We start from the raw sequence: 26,280 nt of genomic DNA, 5'->3' as shown, positions 1-26,280 counted from the left end.
TAAGCTCATTGCAGAACAAACAATAATCAGACAATCTCTTCAATAGAGCCACACATGCTGAAATGGACTCCCCTTCCTTTTGATTCCACTTATGAAACCTAAAGCGCACTGCAATCAACAAGGTTCTGAATGTTCCGGCATTACTTTCACAATATCAACAATACCTAGTTTGGTTGGAGCAGTTAAATTTCTCAGCAAACTGTATGCCCTTAAATCCAAAGGACTCCACAAAATTTGTACTTGTTTCTCATTGGCTATTTCATTTGTTCTAAAATACTGTTCAATCTGTTCAGTATATATATTTCAGTTATTGTTTGTGTAATCAAATGAGCCAATCTTTTCAATGTAGCTAACTACTTCTGTTCGATTTTATTATTACTATTGCCCAGTATTCACTATTTATGAACCATGATTTCTTCCATTTTCTTTTCTGACTCAATTGTCTCCCCTTTTGTGAAGAAAATGCGCTGCTGCAAAGAAAAAAAAGGGCTAAGCTTCTTTTAAACTTGAATGTCCCACAGCTAGGTAGTCATTTCAGATTCATTTTTAAAATACAAAAGTGACACTGTTATAGACAATAGGTGCAGGAGTAGGCCATTTGGCCCTTCGAGCCAGCACCGCCATTCACCGTGATCATGGCTGATCATCTACAATCAGCACTCAACGGATGCTGCCCGATCTGATACGTTCATCCAGCTTGTTTGTACGTGTTGATTTGACCACAGTATCTGCAGTGTACTTTTGTGTTTAGTACCCCGGTCCTGCCTTCTCCCTATATCCCTTGACTCTGCTATCTTTAAGAGCTCTATCTAACGCTTCCACTGCCTTCTGAGGCAGAGCATTCCACAGATCCAGAACTCTCTGGATGAAAAAATTTTTCCTCAACTCCGTTCTAAATGGCCTACGCCTTATTCTTAAACTGTAGCCTATGTTTTTTATGTTTTATCTCTAAAACATAAAACTAATTTAAAGGAAAAGGCAGAGTCTGAAATGTGAGTCTAAATTCATTGCACTTTAAGCAAGGCATGCATGTATCACGTGGTGGCATGATGCCGTATGCCATTTACCTACTTTTACATATAACCCATAACTAATTATTTAAGCAAACAAAGAATGCTTAATCAACAGCATATTTACAAGATTACTCAAATATCACTGAAATTTAAAATACATAACATGCAGGAAATGACAACAAACAATTCTGAAGCTATATGAAAATTTACATTTTCACTGTTACAACTTAATTATTGCAAATGGTAATAAAAATAACAAATAGTGTGCAGTATTGAAAAGAAAGGACTGTTCTTTACTTCATATGTCATTCTACTAGGAAACCTATTCAAATATTTAATCCATGACTCCCAAAGATAATTGAATAAAACTCTATATTTGGTCTATAATTATCTTTCAAGCCTAGTTTTCTATTGACAGGTCCAAGACCTCACTAGCACAGGAAGCAATATGCTCAAACCAAAATTTAAAACACTGTGATATACAAGACTGGTTTAAGTCAATGAACACTACAGCTCAGAAGTAAATCCCTTCAGCCCATCTAATCCACACAGAACTATTAATCCACGTGGTTCCCTCAATCTGCACCTGGACGATAGCTCTGCATACACCTCCCATCGATGTACCTATCCAAATGTATCTTAAACGTTGAAATCGAACCTGCATCCACAACTTCTCCTTCCAGCTCATTTCACACCCTCAGCACCCTCTGAGTGGAAAAAGTTCCCCCTCATGTTCCCCTTAAACATTTATCATTGTATTTACATGAGGTGCTAATTTACAACTCTACCTGTGAATGGAAGAAGAGGTAGTTATGTATACTCATCACCAACAAGTCAAACCAATGTTTTATAAAAATATATTGATATTAATGACAAAAATATTTAATATTGAGTGAAAATTAACTGGTTGCTTAATTAATTGGAAATATTAACCGGTAACTTCTTTAAACCCACATATTGTTATTAGGCATCCCTCTGGTAAAGTAATGCTGCAATGCAGGAATAGAAATGGTTCCTTGTCATGAGTGCTCACCTTTGCCATCTGGGCCTGTACTCCACTGGCTTTGAGTGACGCCACTGCCTTCTGTGCAGCTGCGGGGCTGTCAAAGTCTACGAAACCATAGCCTGCAAAACAGTTACATGATCAACGTCAGGGACGTGCACTGCATCCAGCTGAAGAATACTGCGACAAAAGAAGCTTGTGCTTGACTCAGTTCAGATTAGCATGAGTCTTAATAACAATAAAAATAATAGTAACTTATTTATTGAGCACCTTTCATACAAATGATGCATTTCAAATTGTTTTACAATGAGATGAAGCGCAAATAAAAGGCATAACAAAGTTAGTTAAAAGCAAGGTTAAATAAATATGTTTTGAGCTGGGGTTTGAAAGTGTCAACTGAGTCTGCATCCCTAATAGTTTTAGGTATTGAATTCCACGGTTAAGGAGAATAGTTCAAAACAGTTGACTTGCCAATTACCTTTTGAAGGAGATTGTTTAAATTTAAGAGATTGGCGGAAGAAGACCTGGAGCTCGAGCAGGATTATAAAACGAAAGCGATTCTGTGATGTACTCTGGACCAGACTATTCAGAGTCTTACTGGATTTGTCCCCTTATTCTTAAATTATATTCAGTTTAAACTGAAAAACCTGTGGACAGGAACTAATCTCATCGAAATTCAAGCATTGTTTGCTGGCCAGAAACAGAACCATATTGACCATGAATAATTGGTTGAAAACCCTGATTTAATGAATTAGCAATAAACGTTTGACTGTAACCTTATCCTGTCAATGTTTATTTTTAAACTGAATGCACTCCCATGTTGCGCTTTCATGAGTGTAGTAGTTACTTGAAAACAAACCAAAGCCACTCGCACTGGGGGGGTTGACACTAAGACATGCTCTCCACAAACAACAAAGTCCTAAGTCAAAGGAAGATCTTTAATTGAGAAACCAGCAAAGACAAATGATCTTGTCACAATAAAGTTAATGAAACTACGCTAGTGATACAATGAAATAACCAGTCTAAGCATATTTAAATTTACTTAAGCCAAGTGTTCTTAAATGTATTTCAGTGACGAAATGAGATGGCCAACCAAAAAATATTATTCACCCGATTTATTCCCTACCCTAGCCAGACTATAAACTAACTAAAGATAAAGTGTCAGCACATAACTATACTCTTCACTTCTACCATGGCCCAACCCACGTAACAAATTACCCATAATAAACGCACAACACAAAATACAATACAGACAGGCAGAAAGTAGATACAATATGGAGAAGCACGCTCCACTTCACCTGTTATGTTAGACTTGAATTAATCACTGCATGCTAACTGAGCAACAGGGGAAACTCCTCATTTAGTGAATTAGAGGAAAGAATTACCTGTAAAACTGGCAGATTCTTATAACTGGTCCCAAAGCCCATTCAATAATTTAATATTAGTGAAGGGTCTAAAATAATTCAGGCAAATTTTAAGTATCTTATTTCACTGTGCATACAGTCACTAGAAGACATTCAAACACAAATACAAAATACAGTAGTGTGAATGCCAAAGAGATACTTCAGAATTAGAACCAGATTCAGTATAGAGTCAGGTTTGGTATCTGTGACATACGTTGTGAAATTTGTTGTTCTGTGCCAGTGGGACTTTGCAATCACCATCATCATCATCATGTGTAATAGTGATCATGTTCTTGGCAAATCTTTCTACAGAAGTTGTTTGCCATTGCCTTCTTCTTCTGTCTTTACTAGACAGATGATCCCAGCCATTATCGATAATCTTCACCGATTGTCTACCTAGTGTTAGTCTGTCTGCTGGAAATCCAGAGGAACTCAACAAGTTAGGAGCATCTATGGAGAGAAACAAACAGTCAACGTTTCAGGCCAGGACCATGAGTCTTGATGAAGGGTCTCAGCCCAAAACATTGACTATTTATTCCTCTCCATCGATGCTGCCTGACCTGCTGATTTCCTCCAGCATTGTGTGTATGACGTGCAAAACAAAAACACAAATCTCAAGAGATTCTGCAGATGCTGGAAATCCAGAGTAACAAACACAGAATACATGACCCAATGAGCCATGCCACCCAGTAAACTACCTAGTTACCCCAGCCTCTCACAGGGCAACTTACAATGACCAGTTAACCTATTAAACAGTATATCTTTGGACTGTGGGAGGAAACTGGAGCAAACCCACGTGCTCAAGGGGAGGAACATACAATAAATAAATTATTTGGAAAATTATAATAGTTATAGGGCTTTCACAGTGAATGCTAGGGCTGTGGAGTATGTTGTAGAACAGAGGGACATTGGAGTACAAGAAATTAGAGTACAGTTCATTGAAAGTGGAGTCACATGTAGTAAAGAAAGCTTCTGGCATGCTGGCCTTCATCAGTCAGGGCACTCAGTATAAAAGATGGGGGTCATGGTGCAGTTCTACAGTCTGTTGATGAGGCTGCACATGGACAATTATTTATTGCTTACCTTGCTGTAGGGAAGACATTATTAAACTGGGAAGAGTGTTTGTTTCTCTGAACCCACTGGCTTCTCCATGGTATATACAAACAGGAAGAGATAATTTATGATTTTCCCCCATTTCTTGTGGTTCCACAAGTAGGTCACCAAACTGACCCTGTCACCACCCTTCTGCTCTTCCAGGATTATCTCATGGCCCTCATTTGACTTAATTTTCTTCTGAAGAGTATACCTCCATCCCTGATACACTTCAAGAGGATTAGCTTGATTAAAGCTGCATCTACCAAACATATGCCTCTTTTTTCCCTGATCAGATCTTCAGTCTCTCTAGTCTCTCTCAGAACCTAATCATGTGAGTCCTTTAGGAGAAAATCTAAGAAACTATCACACAAACAATAAAACCTCATGTTATACACTATAAATCTAACACGTCCTCCTCTAAAACCATGTTGAGGCCAAATTCTGGTTGTAAGAGTAACATTTCATATTCCTTTTAGTAACCTCCAACCTGATGGCATGAACATTGATTTCTTTAAAGTCTACCAGTCTGCCAATAAGGTTTATCAGGATGCTGCGTGGGTTAGAGGGCATGTGCTATAATGAGAGGTTGGACAAACTTGGGTTGTTTTCTCTGGAGCAGCGGAGGCTGAGGGGAGATCTGATAGAGATATATAAGATTATGAGAGGCATTGATAACGTAAGCAGGCAGTATCTTTTTCCCAGGGTTGAAATGTCTAATATCAGAAGACATGCATTTAAGGGGAGAGATGGTAGGTTTCATGGAGAAGTGAGGAGCAAGTTTTTATGCAGGGAGTGGTATGTGCCTGGAATGCACTGCCTGGGGTGATGGTAGCAACAGTAGAGACTTTTAAGACACATTCAGATAGGCACATGAATGGTTTAGATAGGCACGTGAACGTGAGGAAAATGGAAGGATATGGATTTTGTGTAGGCAGACTAATTAAATTAGTAATAAAATGGCCAACTAAACCTCTTAGTTGTAAGTTCAGTTGGCCATTTGATTACTAATTTAACTGGTCTAGCATGAAGGGCCAGTTCCTGTGCTGTAGTGTTCTCCGTTTGATAATTTTTCCCACACACCCTTCTACTTTTTCACATTCCTCATTCTGGTTCCCTTTGCACCACTTCTCTCCTCCTCACTTGCTTATCACATCCTTCTGGTGCCCTTTCTTTTTTTTTCCATGGTCCTCTCCCATCAGATTCATTCTTCTTCAGCCCTTTGCCTCCTCCACCTATCACCTCCCAGCTTCTCACTTCATGCCCCCCCCTCCCCTACTCACCTACTTTCCCCTCACCTGGTTTCACCTATCACCTGCAAGAAAAAAAACCTGCAGATGCTGAAAACCCAGGCAACACACAAAAAGTGCTGGAGGAACTCAGCAGGCCAGGCAACATCTGCGGAAAAAAGCAGAATCAATGTTTTGATCCAAGATGCTTCAGCAGGACTGGAGAGAAAAAGATGAGGAGTCAAACCCCCGAACTTTTCATTCTGGCTTCTTCCCTCTTTCCTTTCCAGTCCTGATGAAGGGTTTCAGCCAGAAATGTCAATTGTTTATTCCTTTCCATAGATGCTGCCTGATTTGCTGAGCTACTCCAGCATTTTGTGTACTTTGCTAAAAATGTGATCATGTTGGTACTGACACGATGGAATATAATGTATACATATAATGTTCTTCTTAAGAAACACTGACAACACTGATATATAGTCACTCCAATAAATAACACTGTGGATAAAACCATGAAGCATTCTCTTTTGTAAAGGTGATGTGCATTCTATGAAGAACTACAGAAAATATTACCTAATAAAAAATGAAAACATCTTCTGTTCAAGCCTTTAGGCAACCAATTTAATTAAAATGTGAGATCTGTCGGTCCCACTTGTCATTTAACAACATTTTTTGACTAAGGGAGTATTTGTTAAGGAATAATTGTAATCTCTGGTTTATTCTCTAGCATTACATAAAATACAGCAGCAAATCTTTCCAGTTGCAATGTGAAAATAAGCACATTCATCCATGCGATAATTTAAGTGATATTGAAGGCTTGAGCAATGACTCTACTCTTTCTAAGCAGACACAAGGAAAATTATCAGCTTCTAACTGTGGAACTTGCAGGGATACTTTCCAGCTGATGGATATATTCTGAAAATTGCCTGCAAGATGACAATCAGAGAATATGTCCTGTCTGATCCATCCTACAGAAAATATAACAACTCTGCTGTTTTTGGTGCGTTTATCAGTGGTAACACTTTCAACAGGCATCTTCTGATCTCCATGTAGGCAGATGGAGTTAATTGCTTAGGTAAATGATAACCTTCTTCAGAACTTGTTATATAAGGCCCTCAGGAGAACAGGAAAGTCAATCAGAATATCTGAATGAAGAACTGAAGTGGATGTGGGGAAAATACCATAACGATGTACAAGAGCCTAAAGACCCACACTCAGCATTTTAGGAATAGGTCCTTACCCTCCATCATCAGGTTTATGAATGGACAATGAATGCATGAACATTATTTCACTAATTTTGCTTTTGTTTTGCACTACTTATTTAATTTTTTAACATATACTCCATTTCTTACTGTAATTTATTGTAATTTTACATATTGCACTGTGTTGCTGTTGCAAAACAACAAATTTCACAACATATGTCAGTGATAATAAATCTGATTCTGATATTTTCTAGCTGATGAGAATATCCTGCAAACAACTTCCAAAGTACATTTATTATCGAAGTATGTATACATTATACAACCTTGAGATTTGTCTCCTAACAGGCAACCACAAAACAAAGAAGATGTTATGGTATTTTGAAAATTCGCTGTTTATTCCTCTCCACAGATGCTGCCTGACTTGCTGAGATCCTCCAGCATTTTGTGTGTGTTGGTTTAGATTTCCAGCATCTGCAGAATCGCTGGTGTTTATATGGGGAAAGATATCCATTTAAATGATGTGTGAAGCACTTACTAAAAACAGTAAATTGGTAACTCGTTCAATTTATAACTACATATTAATAAAAATAGCTTGAAATAAAAGAGCCATCAGGACCGTCACAGAGCGAGCCTCCAGATGGCCATGGATCAAGATGTGTGTCCCGTGGACCAAAGCTGCTGGGACACAAGCCAGGACCTGACCAACCCTGATTTGGTCACCTGGGCAAGAGTATCTGATGTAGAAGTACCCAAAACACTGATGACCCCAGGTTATGTCACTGACAATGCGTTCTTGCGTCCTAGTGCATTTTACGATGTATTTCAGTATCATATGAGTCTATTATTCTTTCTTGAAAAATAGGGTTAAAATTAAATGTATACCAATGTGAGTGTATGTGTGTGAATTTTTAAGGACTGAGTGTTCCAGATGGTTTAACTTTGGCAGAACCTGTTGGGTTAGTTGTAGTATCGCTAATGCCGTTATTTGCAATGAGAACAGCAACACAAAAGCTCGGATAGACACTACATTTTGTTTTAATGGACTCTGTGTAAAGAAACAGCAAGTTAACACCATCTCCTTCATAACTTCCACATGACATCGTAAGACCATCAGGCATGGGAGCCGCATCTGGCCATTCAGTTCTTCCTTGCCGCTCCGCCTTTTGATAATCGCTGATATATTTTCCCTCTCAATCCCATTCTCCTGTCTTCTTCCCATAACCTTTGACTGATCAAGAACACCCCACTGTGGTCTGTAAAGAGTTTGTACATTCTCCCTGGGAGTGAGTGGGTTTCCTCAGGTGCCCTGGTTTCCAAAGATGTACCAACCAGTTGGTCGGATACTTGGTCATTGAAAATTATCCCATGATTAGGCTACGGTTAAATTGCAGCTTGAAGAGCTGGAAGGGCCTATTTTACGCTGTATCTCAATAAATAAATACAAATAAAAATAAAAATATCAACCTCCACTTTAAATATTCCCAATGACTTGGCCTCCACACCCATCTGTAACAATTAATTCCATAGATTCACCACCCTCTGACTAAAGAAATTCCTCCTCATCTCTGTTCTAAAGGGATACCTCTCTATTGAGGCTGTGCCCTCTGACCCCAGACTCTTGCACCATTGGCCACATTGCTGCTTTTATTGCTCTTATTCAAATTCCCTCCACATAGTAATAAGGACTAAAGTAATGAATTTTTGCTTCGTAATTTAAAAAACATTTCTCTTATTGGTGAATGATAAACAATCTTTTTAAAAAAACATTGCAGCATAGTATGGGCCCTTCAGCCTATGAAGAGTATACAATAAAAATTAAACCAATTCCAAGAGCATTCAGTAATATTTTGCAGAATTTGGCAGAATAATACTTTTATGGAGCATATTATAGAGGACATGCTAACAGCTGAATGCTTGATATAATCTTAGTGGCTACTTTATTAAGTGCACTTGCACACTTGTTCATTAATGCAAATGTCTAAACAGCCAATCACGTGGCAGCAACTCAATTCATAAAAAAACATGCAGACATGGTCAAGAGGTTCATTTGTTCAGACCAAACAGCCACAATAGGGAAGAAATGTGATTTAATTGACTTTGTGGAATGGTTGTTGGTGCCAGATGGGTTAGTTTGAGTATTCAGAAACTTCTGATCCCTTGGGATTTTCATGCACAACAGTCTCTAGAGTTTACAAAGAGTGGTGAAAACAAGAAAAAATCCATTTCTGGGGGTAAAAGTGCCTTGTAATGACAGCGGTCAGAGGAGAATGGCCAAGCTAGTTCAAGCTGACAGGAAGACGACAGGGACTCAAATAACCATGAGTTACAACAGTGGTATGCGGAAGATCATCTCCAAATGCAAAACACATTAAACTTGAAGTGGATGGACTACAGCAGCAGAAGACCACAAATTCAGTATTATTAGGTACAGGAGGTGCACAATAAAGAGACTATTGAGAGGTGTGTTTCATTTTCGAATAACCAGTTATTATCTAGATTTCAGAACTGTGTTCTTGATGGAACCAGTACGGGCTCAAATCCCAGCTAAATAACTCTGTATCTCCTCACAGCACTTAAATGGCTTTTGCTTACTTGCACATTCTTTAAAAATTGCCATAGTTTCTGGCACAAAAATAGAGTCTTCTTTTTGACCTTCAAGTTCATTGAACCGAGCATGAGTAAAGAAACTGACTGTGATCCAATCACAAGGGCACAGAATGGTCAACAGAGCATACAATGGAGACAGGAGGCCCAAGGTTGGAAATTCTCTTTTGAATCCTTAGTGTGTACAGTGCAGCCGATTTTATTTTTAAAAGATGTGGAAGTAAAAAAAAGACTGTCAAACGAATCATTTAGTTGGAAGTAAAAAGTCACAATAGCTACCAATGATCAAATGCCACATCACAAATAAGCTATACAGGCCTTCAACAAAGACATGCTGGAAAGAAGCATCATATATCCTAGGAATATAGTGCACAGAATAGGATCATGCTGATACTAACACTAAAATGGATAGCAAGAATGCCCATGAACAATAATAAAATGCCACATTAATATATTTTCATCTTCAGGAGGCAAAAGACTTAATAGCCCTGAGGAGAAGTTTCGAGTATGCTGGTGTGCAATAATGCGTCATTTATACTATTGTAAAGCTCTTCTCCCTGTCTGTAACCCAACTCTGCAGGAAGAACTGGCAGTCGACGAATGCTTTGGGAAATATATCAACGTAATGTGGAATCAGAATTTTACAGAATAAACTGAATGTAGAAGTACACTAAAAATGGCTACATGACATAAAATGTATATTGAATTTATCCCTGATCAAGCAAATTAAACCTGGTCTTCTGAACTAATTTCAGAGCTTTTCTACTGTAATTGTAAATAAATTTGGAAAAAAAATTAAATTGATTTGAAAAAACGTTAAAATTTATCATTTTATTCTGAATGGCGGGCTGGAGATGCATCTCTACCAAAGAAGGTGTCACGTGCTCCTTCCCTCCATTAGCCTGCAAGTCACCCTTGGACAAGGTGTAGCACCTGCTTAGTGCCCCCCCCCAACCCAATCAGGGTCACGTGAACCCATGGGAGCAGGTGGTGGATGGTCGTATGAGCAGCTGGTGCACATCTCAAGTCCTGGTTATGCAACCACTGATGCCAGGCAGACAAACTCTGAAGAGCATTGATAATGGCTGGGGTCACCCATCTTGTAAAGACACTGCTTAGAAGATGACAATGACATACCACCTCTGTGGAAAAACGTGCCAAAATATTCATGGTCATGGAAAGACCATGATTGTCCATGTCATACAACAGGATACATAAGGAACAAATGATAATTTTTTTATAAATATGGCAGTAAAATGCACCGTAGTTGTGTTGTTCTTATTGCAAGGTATAGGTTTTCATTTTACATGTATCACATTCTACTTTTATAAATAAAATTCTTCTTGAACTTTATCTGCTTCTAAATGGCTGTGACTTCATAAATAAACAATACCAAAACGGGGTGGGTTTCCTCTGACTGCTCCCGTTTCTCCCCACATTCCAAAGATGTCCGGGTTAGTAGGTTAATTGGTCACACGGGCGTATTTGGGCAGCACAGTCTCATTGGGCCAGAATGGCCTGTTACCCATGCTGGATCTATAAATGAATCGGAACAACAGACCCCGTACTGTGCTATGTTCTATAAGGACTTGCCTGATGGGGACAGATTACTTCAAAAAAAGAAGAGAACATAGACACAACAGATCTTGCAGAGGCTGGAAATGCAGAGTGACTCAATCAAAAAGCTGGAAATCACAGCAGGTCAGGTAGCATCTGTAGAAATGAATAAACCTTCAACCTTTCAGGTCCAGATCCTTTATTAGGACTGGAAAGGAAGGGGGAAAAAGCCAGAATAAGAAGGTTGGGGCGGTGGGGGGTGGGGTCGGAATAAAACCTGGCAGGTGATAGGCGAAGCCAGGTACGTGGGGGAGGGAATAAAGTGAAAAGCTGGAAGGTGATAGGTGGCAGAGGTAAAGGGGTGGAAAAGGAGGAATATGGTAAGAGAGAAGAGTGGATCATGGGAGAACGGGGAGGAGGAACAGAATATCTCAGGTTCCTCCAAAATGTCCCGAACTATTTCCCAAAATAGCAATTCAGGGATTAATTGTTCTGAGAGTCACAAGTTCAGGCTGAGTTCAAACATTATGAATTGAATCTGAAACTAAAAAGCCAACTTACTTACCGCAAATAAAAACTGCTGTTGACAATGGGACAACAAATAAACAGTGGGGTAATTGAATCCGGACAAAGCCATAACTCCGGAATTCCAGCAGACAAAGTCATTTCCCTTTGACTCCTACTACAGAAGCCCAAACGACTGAATCACTTCCCATCCACATCTGATCGAGTCTTAGATATAACCAGGATTCAAGCACAAGCTGTTCCCACAGTACTTATTACACAATAAATACAGCACAGAATAAATATTCAATCCATTTGAAAGGTATCCTGAAATTCGTAGAGTTTAAATTTTCACAGAAGAATCTTCAAAAACAATTCATCTTTCGCATCGATGCAGGTCAAAAGGATAATTTCAATATGCTCTCAAGACAATAAAAATGGCAGATGAACTTAATGGGTACTTTGCATCAGTCTTTACTGTGAAAGACACTAGCAGTGTGCCAGGGGTCTGTGAGTAGGAGTGAGTGCCATTGCCATTATAAAGGAAAAAGTGCTCAGTACAAAAGTCATCTGGGCCAAATGGACTACATCCCAGAGTCCAGCAAGAGGTTGCTAAAGAGATAATGGAATCATTGGTCATGATTTTTCACTTGATTCTGGCATGGTCCCAGAGGACTGGAAGATTACAAACGTCCCTCTACTCTTTAAGAAGGGAGGAAGGCAAATGAAAGGAAATTATAGGCCAGTTAGCCTGACCTCAGTGGTTGGGAAAGTGTTGAAGTCTATTATTAGGGATGAGACTCATGATAAAATAATTCCAAGTCAGCATGGTTTCTGTGAAGGGAAATCTTGCCTGACAAATCTGTTGGAATTCTTCAAGGAAGTAACTAGCAGGGTGGACAAAGGCGAAGCAACGGGTGTCATTTGCTTGGATTATCAGAAGACATTTGATAAGGTGCCACATATGAGGCTGCTTAACAAGATAAAATCCAATGGCATTACAGGAAAAATACTGGCATGGATAGTGAAATGGCTGACAGGCAGAAGGCAGCGAAGGAAATAAAAGGGGCCTTTTCTGGTTGGCTGTCGGTGACTATTGGTGTTCCTCAGGGGTTAGAATTGGGGACGCTGCTTTTCACATCGTTTGTCAATGATTTAGATAATGGAATTGATGGCTTTGTGGCAAAGTTTTCGGATGATATGCAGATAGGTGGAGAGGTAGGTTGTGTGGAGGAAGCAATGGGATTGCAGCAGGACTTAGGCAAATTGGAAGCTTGGACAAAAAGTGGCAGATGGAATGCAGCATTGGGAAATGAATAATAATACATTTTGGTAAAAGGACCAATAATGTGGACTATTATCTAAATAGGGAGAGGTTCAAACATCAGAGGTGCAAAGGGACTCAGGAGACCTTGTGCAAGACTTCCAAAAGGTTCATTTACAGATTGAATCTGTGGTAAAGAAGGGAAAAGCAATGTTGGATTAATTTCAAGGAGAATGGAATATAAAAGCAAAGAGATAATGCTAAGCATTTATAAGACAGCAGTCTGGCCATATCTAGAGTATTGTCAATAGTTTTGAGCCCCATATCTCAGAAAGGACGCATTGTCATTGGACAGAGTTCAGATGAGGGTCATGAGAATGAATCTGGGAATAAAAGGGTTAACAGCTGGGAAGCGTTGGGCAGCTTTGGGCCTGTTCTCACTGGAATTTAGAATAATACGGGGGGGGGGGGAGTGATCTAATTGAAAAATACTGAATGTTGAAAGGACTAGATAGGGTGGATGTTTCCTATGGTGGGGTATCCAGGACTAGAGGGCACAGTCTCGAATTTCAGGGATGACCCTTTAGAACAGAGGTAAGGAGGAATTTTTTTTTAGCCAAGGGTAGTAAATTTGTGTAATGCTCTGCCACAGGTTGTTGTGCAGGCCTAGTTTGTGTGTATATTTAAGGTGGAAGTTGATAGTTTCCTGATCAGTCAGGCCATCAAAGGATATAATGAGAAGGCTGGTGTACAGGGTTGAGTGGGATCTGGGATCTGGGATCAGCCATGATGGAATGGCAGAGTGGACTCGATGGACTGAATGGCCTAATTCTGCTCCTAAGTCTTAGGGTCTTATGGTCTAATAAGAAATAAACATAATTGAAAATTGGAACTTTTATGCAAGATGTTTGAAGTTATGTTCAAACAGTATGAAACATTTGTTTGGCCATAACTGGAATATCATATCTAATTCTGGTTAAATAATTTTTACTAACTTTATTAATGCTTTATTTTCTAATATAGTTCTTTATCATTTATAACTGCTGAGTGTTGTTTTCCTTGCATGCTCAACCTGACTAATGCACCACAGCAAATTCCTAATACATGTAATCATATATGGTGAATAAAGTTGATTCTTGATCCATCCTTGATAATCAGGGAGGTTGTATTGTACAGTTTGAATATTGGTTTCTGTCAGCCCTGTTGGGTGCAGTCTTTCATTGATTCTATTGTGTTTCTTGTACTTAAGTTCAGGTTCAAGTTTAATTTTCATTCAACCATGCATGAATACCCATGAACACAGCCAAACTCAGAGCTGTGCAGTACCAACAGTCACACGCAGCACTCGGCACATATAGCACATGTATCACAGCAAGCACATATAAGACAACAGTAACATATTACGTCACAAAGAAATATAGTCCTAGACCCAGAGTTCATGAATGTTGCAGCACTCTGCAGCCAAACAGGATACAGCTTGTCTTCTGCGGGGCAAACACTGGAGGGCAGCACTAACGCCAATATGGACACAGCGCTACACTGCCACCAGCATTCCAGTGGAACATCTGACTCTGACACCTCCCTCTGGGTGACTGCAAACAGGTGACACTGTGGTTGAGACCTAGTACTAAGACCTATGCCATGCAGTTCGCCTGCCATCCGCCCCCGCTGTTCACCGATAAACCAATTACTTGGATTGCAAAGTTCAAAGTAAATTTTATCAAAGTACGTATGTTTCAAAGCGCATTATTTATCAAAGTATGTGTGCAGTATACAACACTGAGATTTGTCTATCCACAGACAGCCATGAAACAAAGAAAACCCGGAACCCATTCAAAGAAAAACATCAACTCTTTGCCCCAATGCAAAAAGAAGTTTTAAAAATTGAGCAAAAAACATAGAATAGAATAGAAAACACAAAATCAAAAGAGTCCAGGTATATTGTTCAGTTCAATCTAGTGCTGTATCATTTGTTATCCGAATGCCGCCCTGATCAAAATCACCTAAAATAACAACAAAAAAAGGAGCAACCAGGAACTAGGAACACATCATAACATGAACTAAAGACAGCAATCCACAAGCCATGCCAATCAAACCTTACCAAAGACACAGGACTCCAGCACAATCCTCCAGCAGCGTCAAGCAAGAAGGACAGGGAGACCATTTGAACCCATGGACCTGCCAATGGGAGCATCGGACAAGAGGGGGAGAGATATCGTCACATGCAGACACCTTCCTCTGGCAGCAGCAAAAGAGAGGCTGGCAGATGGTTTTAAACAGCCTCTTGCCTTCCATTTGCTCCTCGATGATTTCGATTTTCCTAGGAATATAGTTTATATACAGGGTTGTGTATGGTGACTTTATGTATGCGTACTTTGAAAATAAATTTACTTTGAAATTTGAACTTTGAAAAATAATACTGGCCTGGCAGAGCAGAGAAGTCGAAAGTTAAAGGATATAGGTTTAAGGTAAGAGGGGAGGGGGTTCTTTGAGGTTTAATCGAACCTGGGTCTTGAGCAAGGTTTAATCAATGCGGTTTGTGGATTGGGCGCTGAAGTACAATGTCTTCTTAGTTTCTGGTCAGCTGATATTTTGGGCAATTTTGATTGGGGCTACCTGCAGAGGTAGATTGAACACAGAGCTAGATTGAAATGAACTGAGATGAATTAAATATGCCTGGACTCTTTCGATTTTGTGTTGCATATTCTATGTTTTCACTTGCTTTTTTGGCATTTGTGCAATTTGTTTTTGTTTGAACGGGTTTCATGTTTTCCTTTCTGTTGTTGCTGTCTGTGGGAAGACAAATCTTAGTCTAGTATATGGTATACATACTTTGATAATAAATGTACTTTGAATCTTTGAAGATTTAAAGGGGACCGCGCCCAGTTTTTCACGAAGAGAGTAATGGATAAATGGAATGAGCAATGAGAGGCATTGGTACAGCAGGGAATCTACCATGTTTAAAAGACTTTTAGATAGGTTCATGAATAGAAAAGCTTTAGAGGAATGCGGACAAATACGGGCAAATGGGACGAGCCCAGGAAGGCACAACAGATACCATGGATGAGTTGTGCCGAAGAACCCATTTCCTCTTGGATATGACCCTCTCATAGGCCAGGAGAAGCTGATGTTGTTTTCTTTTGAACAGCAAAGGCAAATTAAAAGGAGCTCAAAGTTCAAATTGTTTTTAAAACAGGGCTATGATTGGTTTAGTGAGGACAAATAGAAAAAGTTGTTCCCCACTTGGGGACTTTGCAAAGTGGAGCACAGACTTCAAATTTCAGGCAAAGGTCAACATAAGGATTTTGGAAACAATGAAGCAGAACTTTCAAGAGAAAATTGGACAGGCACTTAAGGACCTGAGTGATAGGGAAAGGCTGAATGGGTTAGGATTTTATTCCTTTGAGAGTAGAAGAACGAGAGGAGATTCAACATTAGGAGGGATATTGACAGGGTAAATGCAAACTGGCATCTTTCACTGAGGTTGAGGTAGACATGAACTAGGGTTATGGGTTAAAGGTGAAAGGTTAAATGTTTAAGGGGAACATGAGGGGAAGTTTCTTCACTCAGAAGGGGTGAGACAATGGAAATACCTGCCAGTGCTGCATTCAGATTCAATTTCAATGTTTAAGAGAAATTTGGATGGGTAGGAGGATGGGAGTGGTAAGGAGGGCAATGATCGAGTATAGATCGATGGGACTAGACAGAATAATAGATTAGTATGGACTAGATGGGGTGAAGGGCCTGTTTCTGTGCTGTGATGTTCTATGACTCTAAAATAATTTACTAGCCTATGGAGAAAGTGTATAGAAATTAGGCTGTTTGACAATAAACCAACAGATACTTGTTGGGCTCTAAAAATTTCCATGAAAAACCTATAGAAAGTCTGCTATTTTTATTCTGATTCAGGGACCAGTATCTCAGTGTTGTCACAAAGTAAGCATGACAGCGCTTCTACTTTCTCAGAAGTTCTCATAGATTTGGCACATCATCTAAACTTTCACACGCTTCTACAATAGATGCACCATGGATAATATCTCAACCAGTTGCACCACAGGCTGGTGCAGCAACACCAATGCCCAGGAACAGTAAAGTCTACAGAACCGGTGGCATCCGTCATTAAGGACCCTTATCACTGAGGACATGCCCCCTTGTCATTGCTACTGTCTGGGAGGAGATACAGCCCTCATACAATCTCTTCTCCCTCCTGCCGTCTGGGAAAAGGCTCCAAAGCATTCAGGCTCTCACTACCAGACTATGTAACAGTTCTTTCCCCCAGACTATCAGACTCCTCAGTACCCAAAGCCTGGACTGACACCTTACCCTACTGTATTGTTTATTATTTATTGTAATGCCTGCACTGTTTTTGTGCACTTTATGCAGTCCAGTGTAGGTCTATAGTCTAGTGTAGCTTTCTCTGTCTTGTTTTTTTTTATTACATAGTTCAGTCTAGATTTTTGTACTGTTGCATGTAACACCATGGTCCTGAAAAACGTTGCATCATTTTACTATGCACTGTACCAGCAGTTATGGTTGAAATGACAATAAAAGTTGACTTGACTTGAGAAACCTGAAGGCACACACTCAACACCTCAGGAACGGCTTCTTCCCCTCTACCATCAGATTCCTGAATAAAACTTTTTTCTCTTTTTACACTATTTATTTCATATAAAATTTTAATATATATACTTATTATAATTTACAGGTTTTTTATTATTATATATTGCAATATAACACTGCTGCATAATAACAAATACCATGATATATGTCCGTGATAGTAAACCTGATTCTGATTCCGAATCTGTGTATAGCCCAGTCCATCACAGGCAAAGCCCTCCCCACCAATGCACCTTTTACAAGGAGTTCTGCCACAGGAAAACAGCACCCATCAACAAGAATCCCCATTATCCAGACCATGCTCTCTTCTTGCTGCTACTATTAGAAGGAAGGTGCAGGAGTTTAGGTCCCACATAACCAGATTCAGGAACAGTTACTGACTTTCAACCATCAGAATCCTGAATGAGTGCAGAAAGCTTCACTCACTATGGCTGAACTGATTCCACAACCTACAGATTTGTTCCCAGAGTCACCACAATGCATGAGCCTACAGCTCATGTTCTCAGTATTATTCGTTTTTTTTATCGTCTTTTGCACCTTAACTGCTTATCATTGTTTGCCTATGTTTAGTTTCTAGAGTCATACAGTACAGCACAAAACCTTTGGCCCATCTAGTCCATTTAAACTACCGACTCCCATACCCCTAACACCCATGTACATATCCACATGTATCACATAGGCTAGCAGCACATTCCACACTCTCATGACCCTCTGAGTGAAGAAGTTTCCCTTTATGTTCCCCTTAAGCTTTTCACCTTTCATCCTTAACCCATGACCTCTGATCTTAGTCCCACCCAGGCCTCAGTGGAAAACACCTGTTTGCATTTATCTATACCCCTCATAATTTTGCATACCTCTATCAACTCTCCTCTCAATCTTCTGCATTCCACAGAATACAGTCCTAATCTATTTAACCTTTCCTTATAACTCAGGCCCTCCGAGTCTCCTGCATATTGATAGCGGTTCCCTGACGCCCACAAATTAAATTATATACAATATCCCAGAAATCGATATAAGAGAGAGGGAGGGAGAGGGAGAGAGGGAGAGGGAGAGAGGGAGGGAGAGGGAGAGAGAGAGAGGGGAGGGAGAGAGAGAGAGAGGGAGGGAGGGAGAGGGGGGAAAGGGGGAGAGGGGGGAGAGGGAGAGAGAGGGAGAGAGAGAGAGGGGAGAGAGAGAGAGAGGGGGGAGGGGGGAGGGGGGAGAGAGAGGGGGGAGAGAGAGGGGGGAGAGGGGGGAGAGAGGGGGAGAGAGGGGGAGAGAGGGGGAGAGAGGGGGAGAGAGGGGGAGAGAGGGGGAGAGAGGGGGAGAGAGAGGGGGAGAGAGAGGGGGAGAGAGAGAGGGAGAGAGGGAGAGAGGGAGAGAGAGGGAGAGAGAGGGAGAGAGAGGGAGAGAGAGGGAGAGAGAGAGAGCGCGAACCATGGCAGAGTGTTCCAAAAAAAGAAAATATACAACATACTTCACCCCAGACTACACTAAAGTGTACCCCTGCCTAATAGGTGTCAAAAATAGTGACAGTGTTGCTCGCTGCACTGTTTGCAACAGTGACTTTTCTATTGCCCACGGAGGTTAGTTTAATAGGTGTTATTTGTTCATTAGCATAGCTAATGTTATTTAAACTTGCTGGCTAGCTGCTAAGGAGCTATTCTATTGCAAACATCCCAGCTCTCCGGGAAGTTCTGGGAGTCTCCCACAAATTGATGGTGCTACCTCCCTGAAATGAGTTTTTCCACAGTGGGATGTCTGCCAACAACATCCTTGTAAGTTTTCTTTGTACTCTTTCAACATTGTTTACATCTTTCCTGTAGACCAAAACTGCACACAATATTCCACATAAGGCCTCAACAACTTCTCAGACACCCCAGGTCTTGGTGTCATCTGTAAATCTGCTGATTTAGTTAACCACATTATCATCCAGATCATTGATATAGATGACAAACAACAAAGGACCCAGCACTGATTACTGCGGCACTCCACTAATCACAGGCTTCCAGTCAGAGAGGCAACCATATCCCACCACTCTCTGCCTTCTCCCACAAAGCAATGTCAAATCATAAATCCTATTGTACTTCTTTATTTTTCCCATAGATGACTGCAAGAAAATGAATCTCAGGATAGCATATGGTAACATAGGTATACTTTGATTAGAAATTTACCTTGACTTTTAATTTTGACTTTAACTTTTGTGTCTGACACTCTAACACGTGGAGGAATTCCTCTATACACAACAGTGCACAACACACACAGATGCCACTACTGTAATTTTCAATTTGCTGCTCCATTGGAGGAACACGAAATTCAATGCAGCCTTTCATAATCCCCACTCAGTCTGCTTCCAAATAACTCAAAGTGGACTGGTGCTGGAAAACTGACATGCAGTAGGTGGTACTTGGTTGACTATCCAATTGTTGAATACAACACCTCCCACGCGGTTATAAATCTTGCTCTCTGCTGTAGTCAATGAAGTAAAGGCCTTATGTATGCATGATCTTTTCACTTGCATAATAACCTCAGGTCCTGAGTGCAACTCAACTTTCCAGTGGCAGACACACAAACAAAATTTGGAGAAACAGAGGGATCTTGGTGTCCACGTTCTTAAATCATTCAAAGTTGCCACACAAGTTGATAGGATGGTTAAGAAGGCTGTTATTTCTTGTAACTCCAAAATAATGAACTATTTCAATGGTAAAGATGGAGAGTCTGAAATGTGAATCTAACTTAGTTTTGCTTTAAGCGAGGTGTGCACGTATCTTGTGGTTGCACCATGACATTTGCAGTTCCCTTATTTTTACATATAACATGAAGAGAATTATTTAAACATTCAAGAATGATTAATTAGCAACATATTTACAAGATTAGTCAAATATTACTGAAATATTAAACACACAACAAAAGTAAATAGTGTGTTGGCCTTTATTAGTCAGGGGATTAGGTTCAACAGCTGCTATGTAATGTTTCATCTCAATGAACGCTTGGTTAGACTGCACTTGGAGTACTGTGTTTGGTTCTGGTTTCCCCATTATTGGAAGGATGGGGAAGTTTTACAGAGGATGCAGAGATTTGCCAGGATGCAGCTTGGATTAGAAAGCATGTCACATGAGGGTAGGTTGAGCGTGCTAGAGTTTTTCTCATTGGAGAGAAGAACGATGAAACATGACTCGATAGAGGTGTACAAGGTGATAAAGACTAACAGAGCAAGTCCATAGCCAGAGACTTTTTCCCAGCGTGGAAATGACGAATACAAGGGGGCATAATTTTCCAGTCTAATTGAAGGAAAGCACAGGGGGATATCAGAGGCATTTTTTGTGACACAGACTGGTGGGTGAATGGGAATGCCTTGCTAGGGGTGGTGGCAGAGGCAGATACATTAGGGACATGAAACTCTTAGAGAGGTACAAAGATGATAGAAAAATGAAGGATTATGTGGGAGGGAAGGGTTAGATTCATCTTGGAGTAGGTGAAAATGTCAGCACAACACCACGGGCTAAATACCCTGTGCAGTGCTGTAATGTTCTGTTTTATGTTCTATAAAGTTCATTGGCATGTCGCAAGTTTTTAAGCGCCGATTACTTGTTTGAAGCTTTAACTATTATTAATGCACCAATTCTGACAAGAGAGGAAGATGGATATAAAATAAGTTAAAAGATTTTTCTGTTTGCCCCCAAGCTCTGCATTTTTTTCAGGCAATTGTTTTGGCAGAATTAGATTAATTCAAATACATTTGCAAAAGACAAGATGATCAGTGTATACCTTCGAGGAGGTTACTTTGCTATTTGCGTAACTGTCTAAAATGTAAAAAAAATACCACAGATAATCTGAGGCCCACCCACATGTAGACCTACATGGTTCTGCAGAATCTTAGTGATATGTTGTATATTAATTCACTTGGAGCAATGTCTTTCACGTTTTCACGGGCAATGCCTCGACCAGAACTCCCCCAGCTTCTCACACTTCCTTGGCTGTAAGAACTGTGAATAACAGTATGGCAAAAAAACATCTATCTTCTGCTCTAATGAAGGGTCTCAGCCTGAAATATCAGATTCAGATTCATTTAATTATCAGATGTATATTGAAACAATAGTGAAATGCGTCATTTGCATTAAAAACTAGCACAACCTAAAGACGTAGTATTGCCACAGTCTGGTGCTAACATAGCATGTCCAGAATATTCAGGGATCAACACAATCAACAACATTAAGAGGACAGAAGCAACAAGGCAACAACAGCAAACCACAACCTTTACCTCCCTACCACCTACGCACCATCCCACCCACAAACTGTCCATTAACCCCAGGAAAGGCAGGCTCAGCCAGTGCACTTAGACCTATATCATCGTGCCCTTGAATTCCCCAGCAAACTTGCAGATCCAGGCTTCAGACATTGGGCCTCAACTTCTGGATTTCCAATTGACCTTCGGGTTTTGATCTTCAGTATCGACCTCCGAACTCACTGATGACAACAAATGGTTGAGGAATCCCAATCTCAGAACTTGCTGATGATAGGATCCTAAAAACTAGGTCGCAAACTCCAGACTCTTCACTGACAGGTCCCTGTACTCCAGGCCTTGAACTCTGGATCCGCTGATGATCTACATAATTTTATTCTCTTGATTTCCAATTCTGGTACTTTCCTTTGCCATCATGTTTTACTTTCTGTCTGTTTTTACTGACTGATGGCTTCACTGCTTTAGTTTAAATGAAGCTGAAAGCCCAACCAATCTCATTAATTATTCCAAATGAGTCTCAGACAACTGTCTTCACTCTGCAGTCAAAAACTCCGAGACAATCTGAAATTCTGCTGCCCACTTTTAAAATTGAAACAAAGTACAAAGTAAATTAATTATCAAAATACTCCTGTGTCACCATACATAACCCTGAGATTCACTTTTTGTGGCCAATCTAAGAGTGGGGGAGGGGGATTATTGCTTTGCTGCTGCTTACATGTGGGGGGAGGGGGAAGCTGGGGGGGTTCTAATATTTAACTGTCGTTCACTCTTTGGGACACTCCACTGTTTTTGTGGATGGTTGCGAAGAAAAAGAATTTCAGGATGTATATTGTATACATTTCTCTGACTTTAAAAGTACCTTTGAAGCATAATAGAATTAATGAATGATCACACCCAACAGGACGGACAAACAACCAAAGCAAAAGACAACAAACTGTGCAAGTACAAAAGAAAAAAAAGTAAGCAATAAATATCGAGAACATGAGAGGAAGAGTCCTTGAAAATGCGTCCATAGGGTGTGGGAACCATTCAGTGAAAATGTATCCTCTGGGTTGTACAAGGTGACATATATGTGCTTTGGTAATTAATTTACTTTGAACTTTGTTTCGATTTTTAAAGTGGGCTACAGAATTTCTGATAGTGTCAGAATGAAGGCAGCTATGCGAGATCATTTGGAACAGTTGATTAATGAGATCGAGCGGAGTGAAGTTATCCCCTTTGTTTCAAGATCCTGATGGTTGAAGGCTAATAACTGTTCCTAAACCTGGTGGTGTGCTCCAGTGCCTTCTTGCCAGTGGGAGCAGTGAGAAGAGAGAATGGCCTGGCTAGTTGATCATGGTTGCGACAGTGCTCCTGGTGAGTGGGCTTAACAGTGGGGAGGGCATAACCCATGGAAAAAAGAGCCATTTACCCATTTTTCCTATTTGCCAAATTACATTGCCGGAATTTTAAAAAATTCAATCTTCCCTGTAACTCTTCATTGATTTCATTGCTCCCTATTTTGATATTCCTTTAACTCTGGCATCTTGAGTATTCTTGATTTAATCCATCAATTAGTGCACTGAGTCAGGATTCATAGAGTTGTACAACATAGAGACAGGTTATGCTGACCAAGGTGCCTGTCTGATGCAGTCCTATTTGCCTGTGTTTGGCCCTGAATCCTGTAAACCATGGGTTCCCAATATGGGCTTCGTGGACCCCTTGCTTAATGATTTTGGTGCATGGCATAAAGGAGGTTGGAAACATCAACTGTCTTGTTCATACCGCACCAACCGCCGCCACTGGGATATAAATGTGCAGGAGCAGTGTGTGGTTAAGCGCCTTGCTCAAGGACACACACCCTGCCTCGGCTGAGGCTCGAACTAATGACATTCAGATTGCTAGCCCAAAGCTTTAACCACTTGACCACGCGCCAACATCTGGAGTGGAAGCCCCAATGCCCAGGAACGGAAAAGCTACTGAAAGCGGTGGACACAGCCCAGTCCATCACAAGCAAAGCCCTCCCCACCAATGATCACATTTATAAGCAGCGCCACCACAAAGAAAGCAGCATCCATCATCAAGGACCCCCACCATCTAGGCCACAGTTTATTGACCATTGCAGAATGTTTCTCTGGTGCTTCCTCCTCCCTCCCTTCTCCCTTTCCCTCTTCGCAACCAGGATTCCCCTCTCCCCGCCCCCTTCTCACTCTCAGTCTCACTTCTCACTTCTCACTCTCAGTCCACACTAGACACCCATATCTGAATTAGGATTATTATTGCTCACATATACCATGAAATTTGTTTTTTCTTGTGGCAGCACTACAGTGCAATACATAAAGTACTGTGCAAAAGTCTTTGGCTCCCAAGCTGTATGTGTGTGTGTATGTATATATATGCGCCAAAGACTTTTGCAAAGTACTGTACATATTTAGATGGAGAGGACAAGTGAACCTTGCTACTCTTTCGACTCAATGACATTTAAAAATATTGTAACAAGATTTTGTATTTTAGCAAAATTTGCTGGGTATACAATAGCAAATATTTCTCCTTCAAGCACCACCCATGCGTCTGGCTTTTTCTTTCCATGTAGTTTCAATAAATGTTATTATAGATCATCGCTCAATCCCTTCATTTCCTTACCCAAATATTATTACCAGGAGGACAGATGACTGTAATTTTATTTCTAGTCTTGGGCAATAGATCAGGTGTCAATAGTTCACTAAAATAAAAATTCTTGGCTTTTCCCTGCAAGAGAGAAAAAACACCCGCTTCCTTTACACTGTGTCACATAGACCTCCTAATGGAATCATGTCAAAGGCACTTGTAAACAGAACTGTTTATTATTTATTCAGTAGAAGCAAATGGTGGATGCTGACATTAAAACTGTTTCTCAGCAGTTTCTTCGTTGATGGGAATTGGTGACTGTCATGGTAGTTGCCAATTTAAATAAAATGCTTTATATTGCTCAGATAAACCAGGTAAGGTGAGATACTGTCGCCCAGTTGCTCTTTGGAGTTGAATACGTCTAACAACTTAAAGGATAGGAGATTCTGTAGATGTGAATGAGACACCTGGATGGTATGTTGCCTCCCAGGTGCCAGGGCCAGAGACATCTCAGATTGTGTCCATAGCGTTTTCGATGGGAAGGGAGAGCAGCCAGATGTCTTGGTAGATATTGGTACCAATGAATTAAGAAGGGAAAGCCAAGACATCCAGAAGAGAGAATTTAGAGATCTAGTTAGAAAACTGAGAAGCATGACCTCCAGAGTAGTAATTTCTGGAATGCTATCTAAGCCATGTGGCATTGAGGGTAGAAACAGGATGATATGGAGGATAAATGTGTGGCTGAGAAGATGGTGCAGGGGGCAGGGCTTCAGGTTCTTGGATCATTGTGGTGTTCCACAGAGGCCGGTGTTGGGACCACTTCTTTTTGTGCTGTATATCAATGATTTAGATGATGGAATAGATGGCTTTGTTGCCATGTTTGCAGATGATACAAAGATTGGTGGAAGGGCAAGTAGTGTTGAGGAAACAGGAAGGCTGCAGAAGGACTTAAACAGATAGGAGAGTGGGCAAGAAAGAGGCAAATGAAATACAATGGTGGAAAATGCATGTTCACGCACTTCAGCAGAGGAAATAAATGTAGAGACTATTTTCTGGGAAGAAAATCCAAAAATCTGAGATGCAAGGAGATTTGGGAGTCCTTGCAGGTTAACTTGCAGGTTGAATGCAAGGTAATTGCAATGTTAGCATTCATTTCATAGGGTTATCATATGAGGAATGTCTGATCACTCTGGGTCTGTACTCACTGGAAATTAGAAGGATGGGAGGTGGGAGATCTCACTGAAACCTTTTGAATGTTGAAAAGCCTAGACAAGAGTAGATATGAAAAGGATGTTTCCCTTGGGAAAACAATAGGGCACAGTCTCAGGATAGAGGGGCATCCATTTAGAATGGAGATGTAGAGAAATTTCTTTAGCCAGAGGGTGGTTAATTTATGGAATTTGTTGCCACAGGGAGCTATGAAGACCAGGTCATTGAGTGTATTTAAGATGGAAATTGATAGGTTCTTGATTGGCCGTGGCATCAAAGGTTACGGGGAGAAAGCTGGGGAGTTGGGCTGAGGTAGACCAAAGAGCCATAATTTTATGACAGAGCAGACATGGTGGCCCAAATAGCCCAATTCTGCTCCTGTCTTATGGTCTTAAAAGGGAATTCAGTTGGATAAAAGAGTCAGTGAAACTAGGTCTGTGGTTCAAAATGTAACTAAAATGGATCCCCAAATTAATAGTACTTTTACACTCCATGGCCACTTTATTAGGTATATCTGTACACTGGGCGTTAACGCAAATATCTAATCATCCAATCATGTGGCATAAAAGCACACAGACATGGTCAAGAGGTTCAGTTGTTTTTCAGACCAAACATCAGGATGGAGAAGCAATTTGATTTAAGTGACTTTGACCATGGACTGATTGTTGGTGCCAGATGGGGTGGTTTGAGTATCTCAGAAACTGCTGATCTCCTGGGATTTTTCACACATGACAGTCTCTAGAGTTTACAGAGAATGGAGTGAAAACAAAAATCA

At 40.5% G+C, this 26,280-nt stretch overlaps 1 protein-coding gene across 7 annotated transcripts in view; it reads right to left on the bottom strand.

Moving 5' to 3' along the window:
* rbms3 (RNA binding motif, single stranded interacting protein) overlaps positions 1-26,280 on the bottom strand; it is a 1,202,299-nt gene that overhangs the window by 327,380 nt on the left and 848,639 nt on the right. For all 7 annotated transcript variants that reach the window (XM_059945024.1, XM_059945027.1, XM_059945025.1 and 4 more), the window contains one exon: positions 2,047-2,138. In XM_059945024.1, the coding sequence (XP_059801007.1) occupies positions 2,047-2,138 (92 nt within the window). The remainder of the gene's footprint in view (positions 1-2,046; positions 2,139-26,280) is intronic.

This window comes from Hypanus sabinus, chromosome 20 (genome assembly GCF_030144855.1).
Source record: "Hypanus sabinus isolate sHypSab1 chromosome 20, sHypSab1.hap1, whole genome shotgun sequence".
NCBI lineage: Eukaryota > Metazoa > Chordata > Chondrichthyes > Myliobatiformes > Dasyatidae > Hypanus > Hypanus sabinus.
This window is presented reverse-complemented; position numbering and strand designations above follow the sequence as displayed.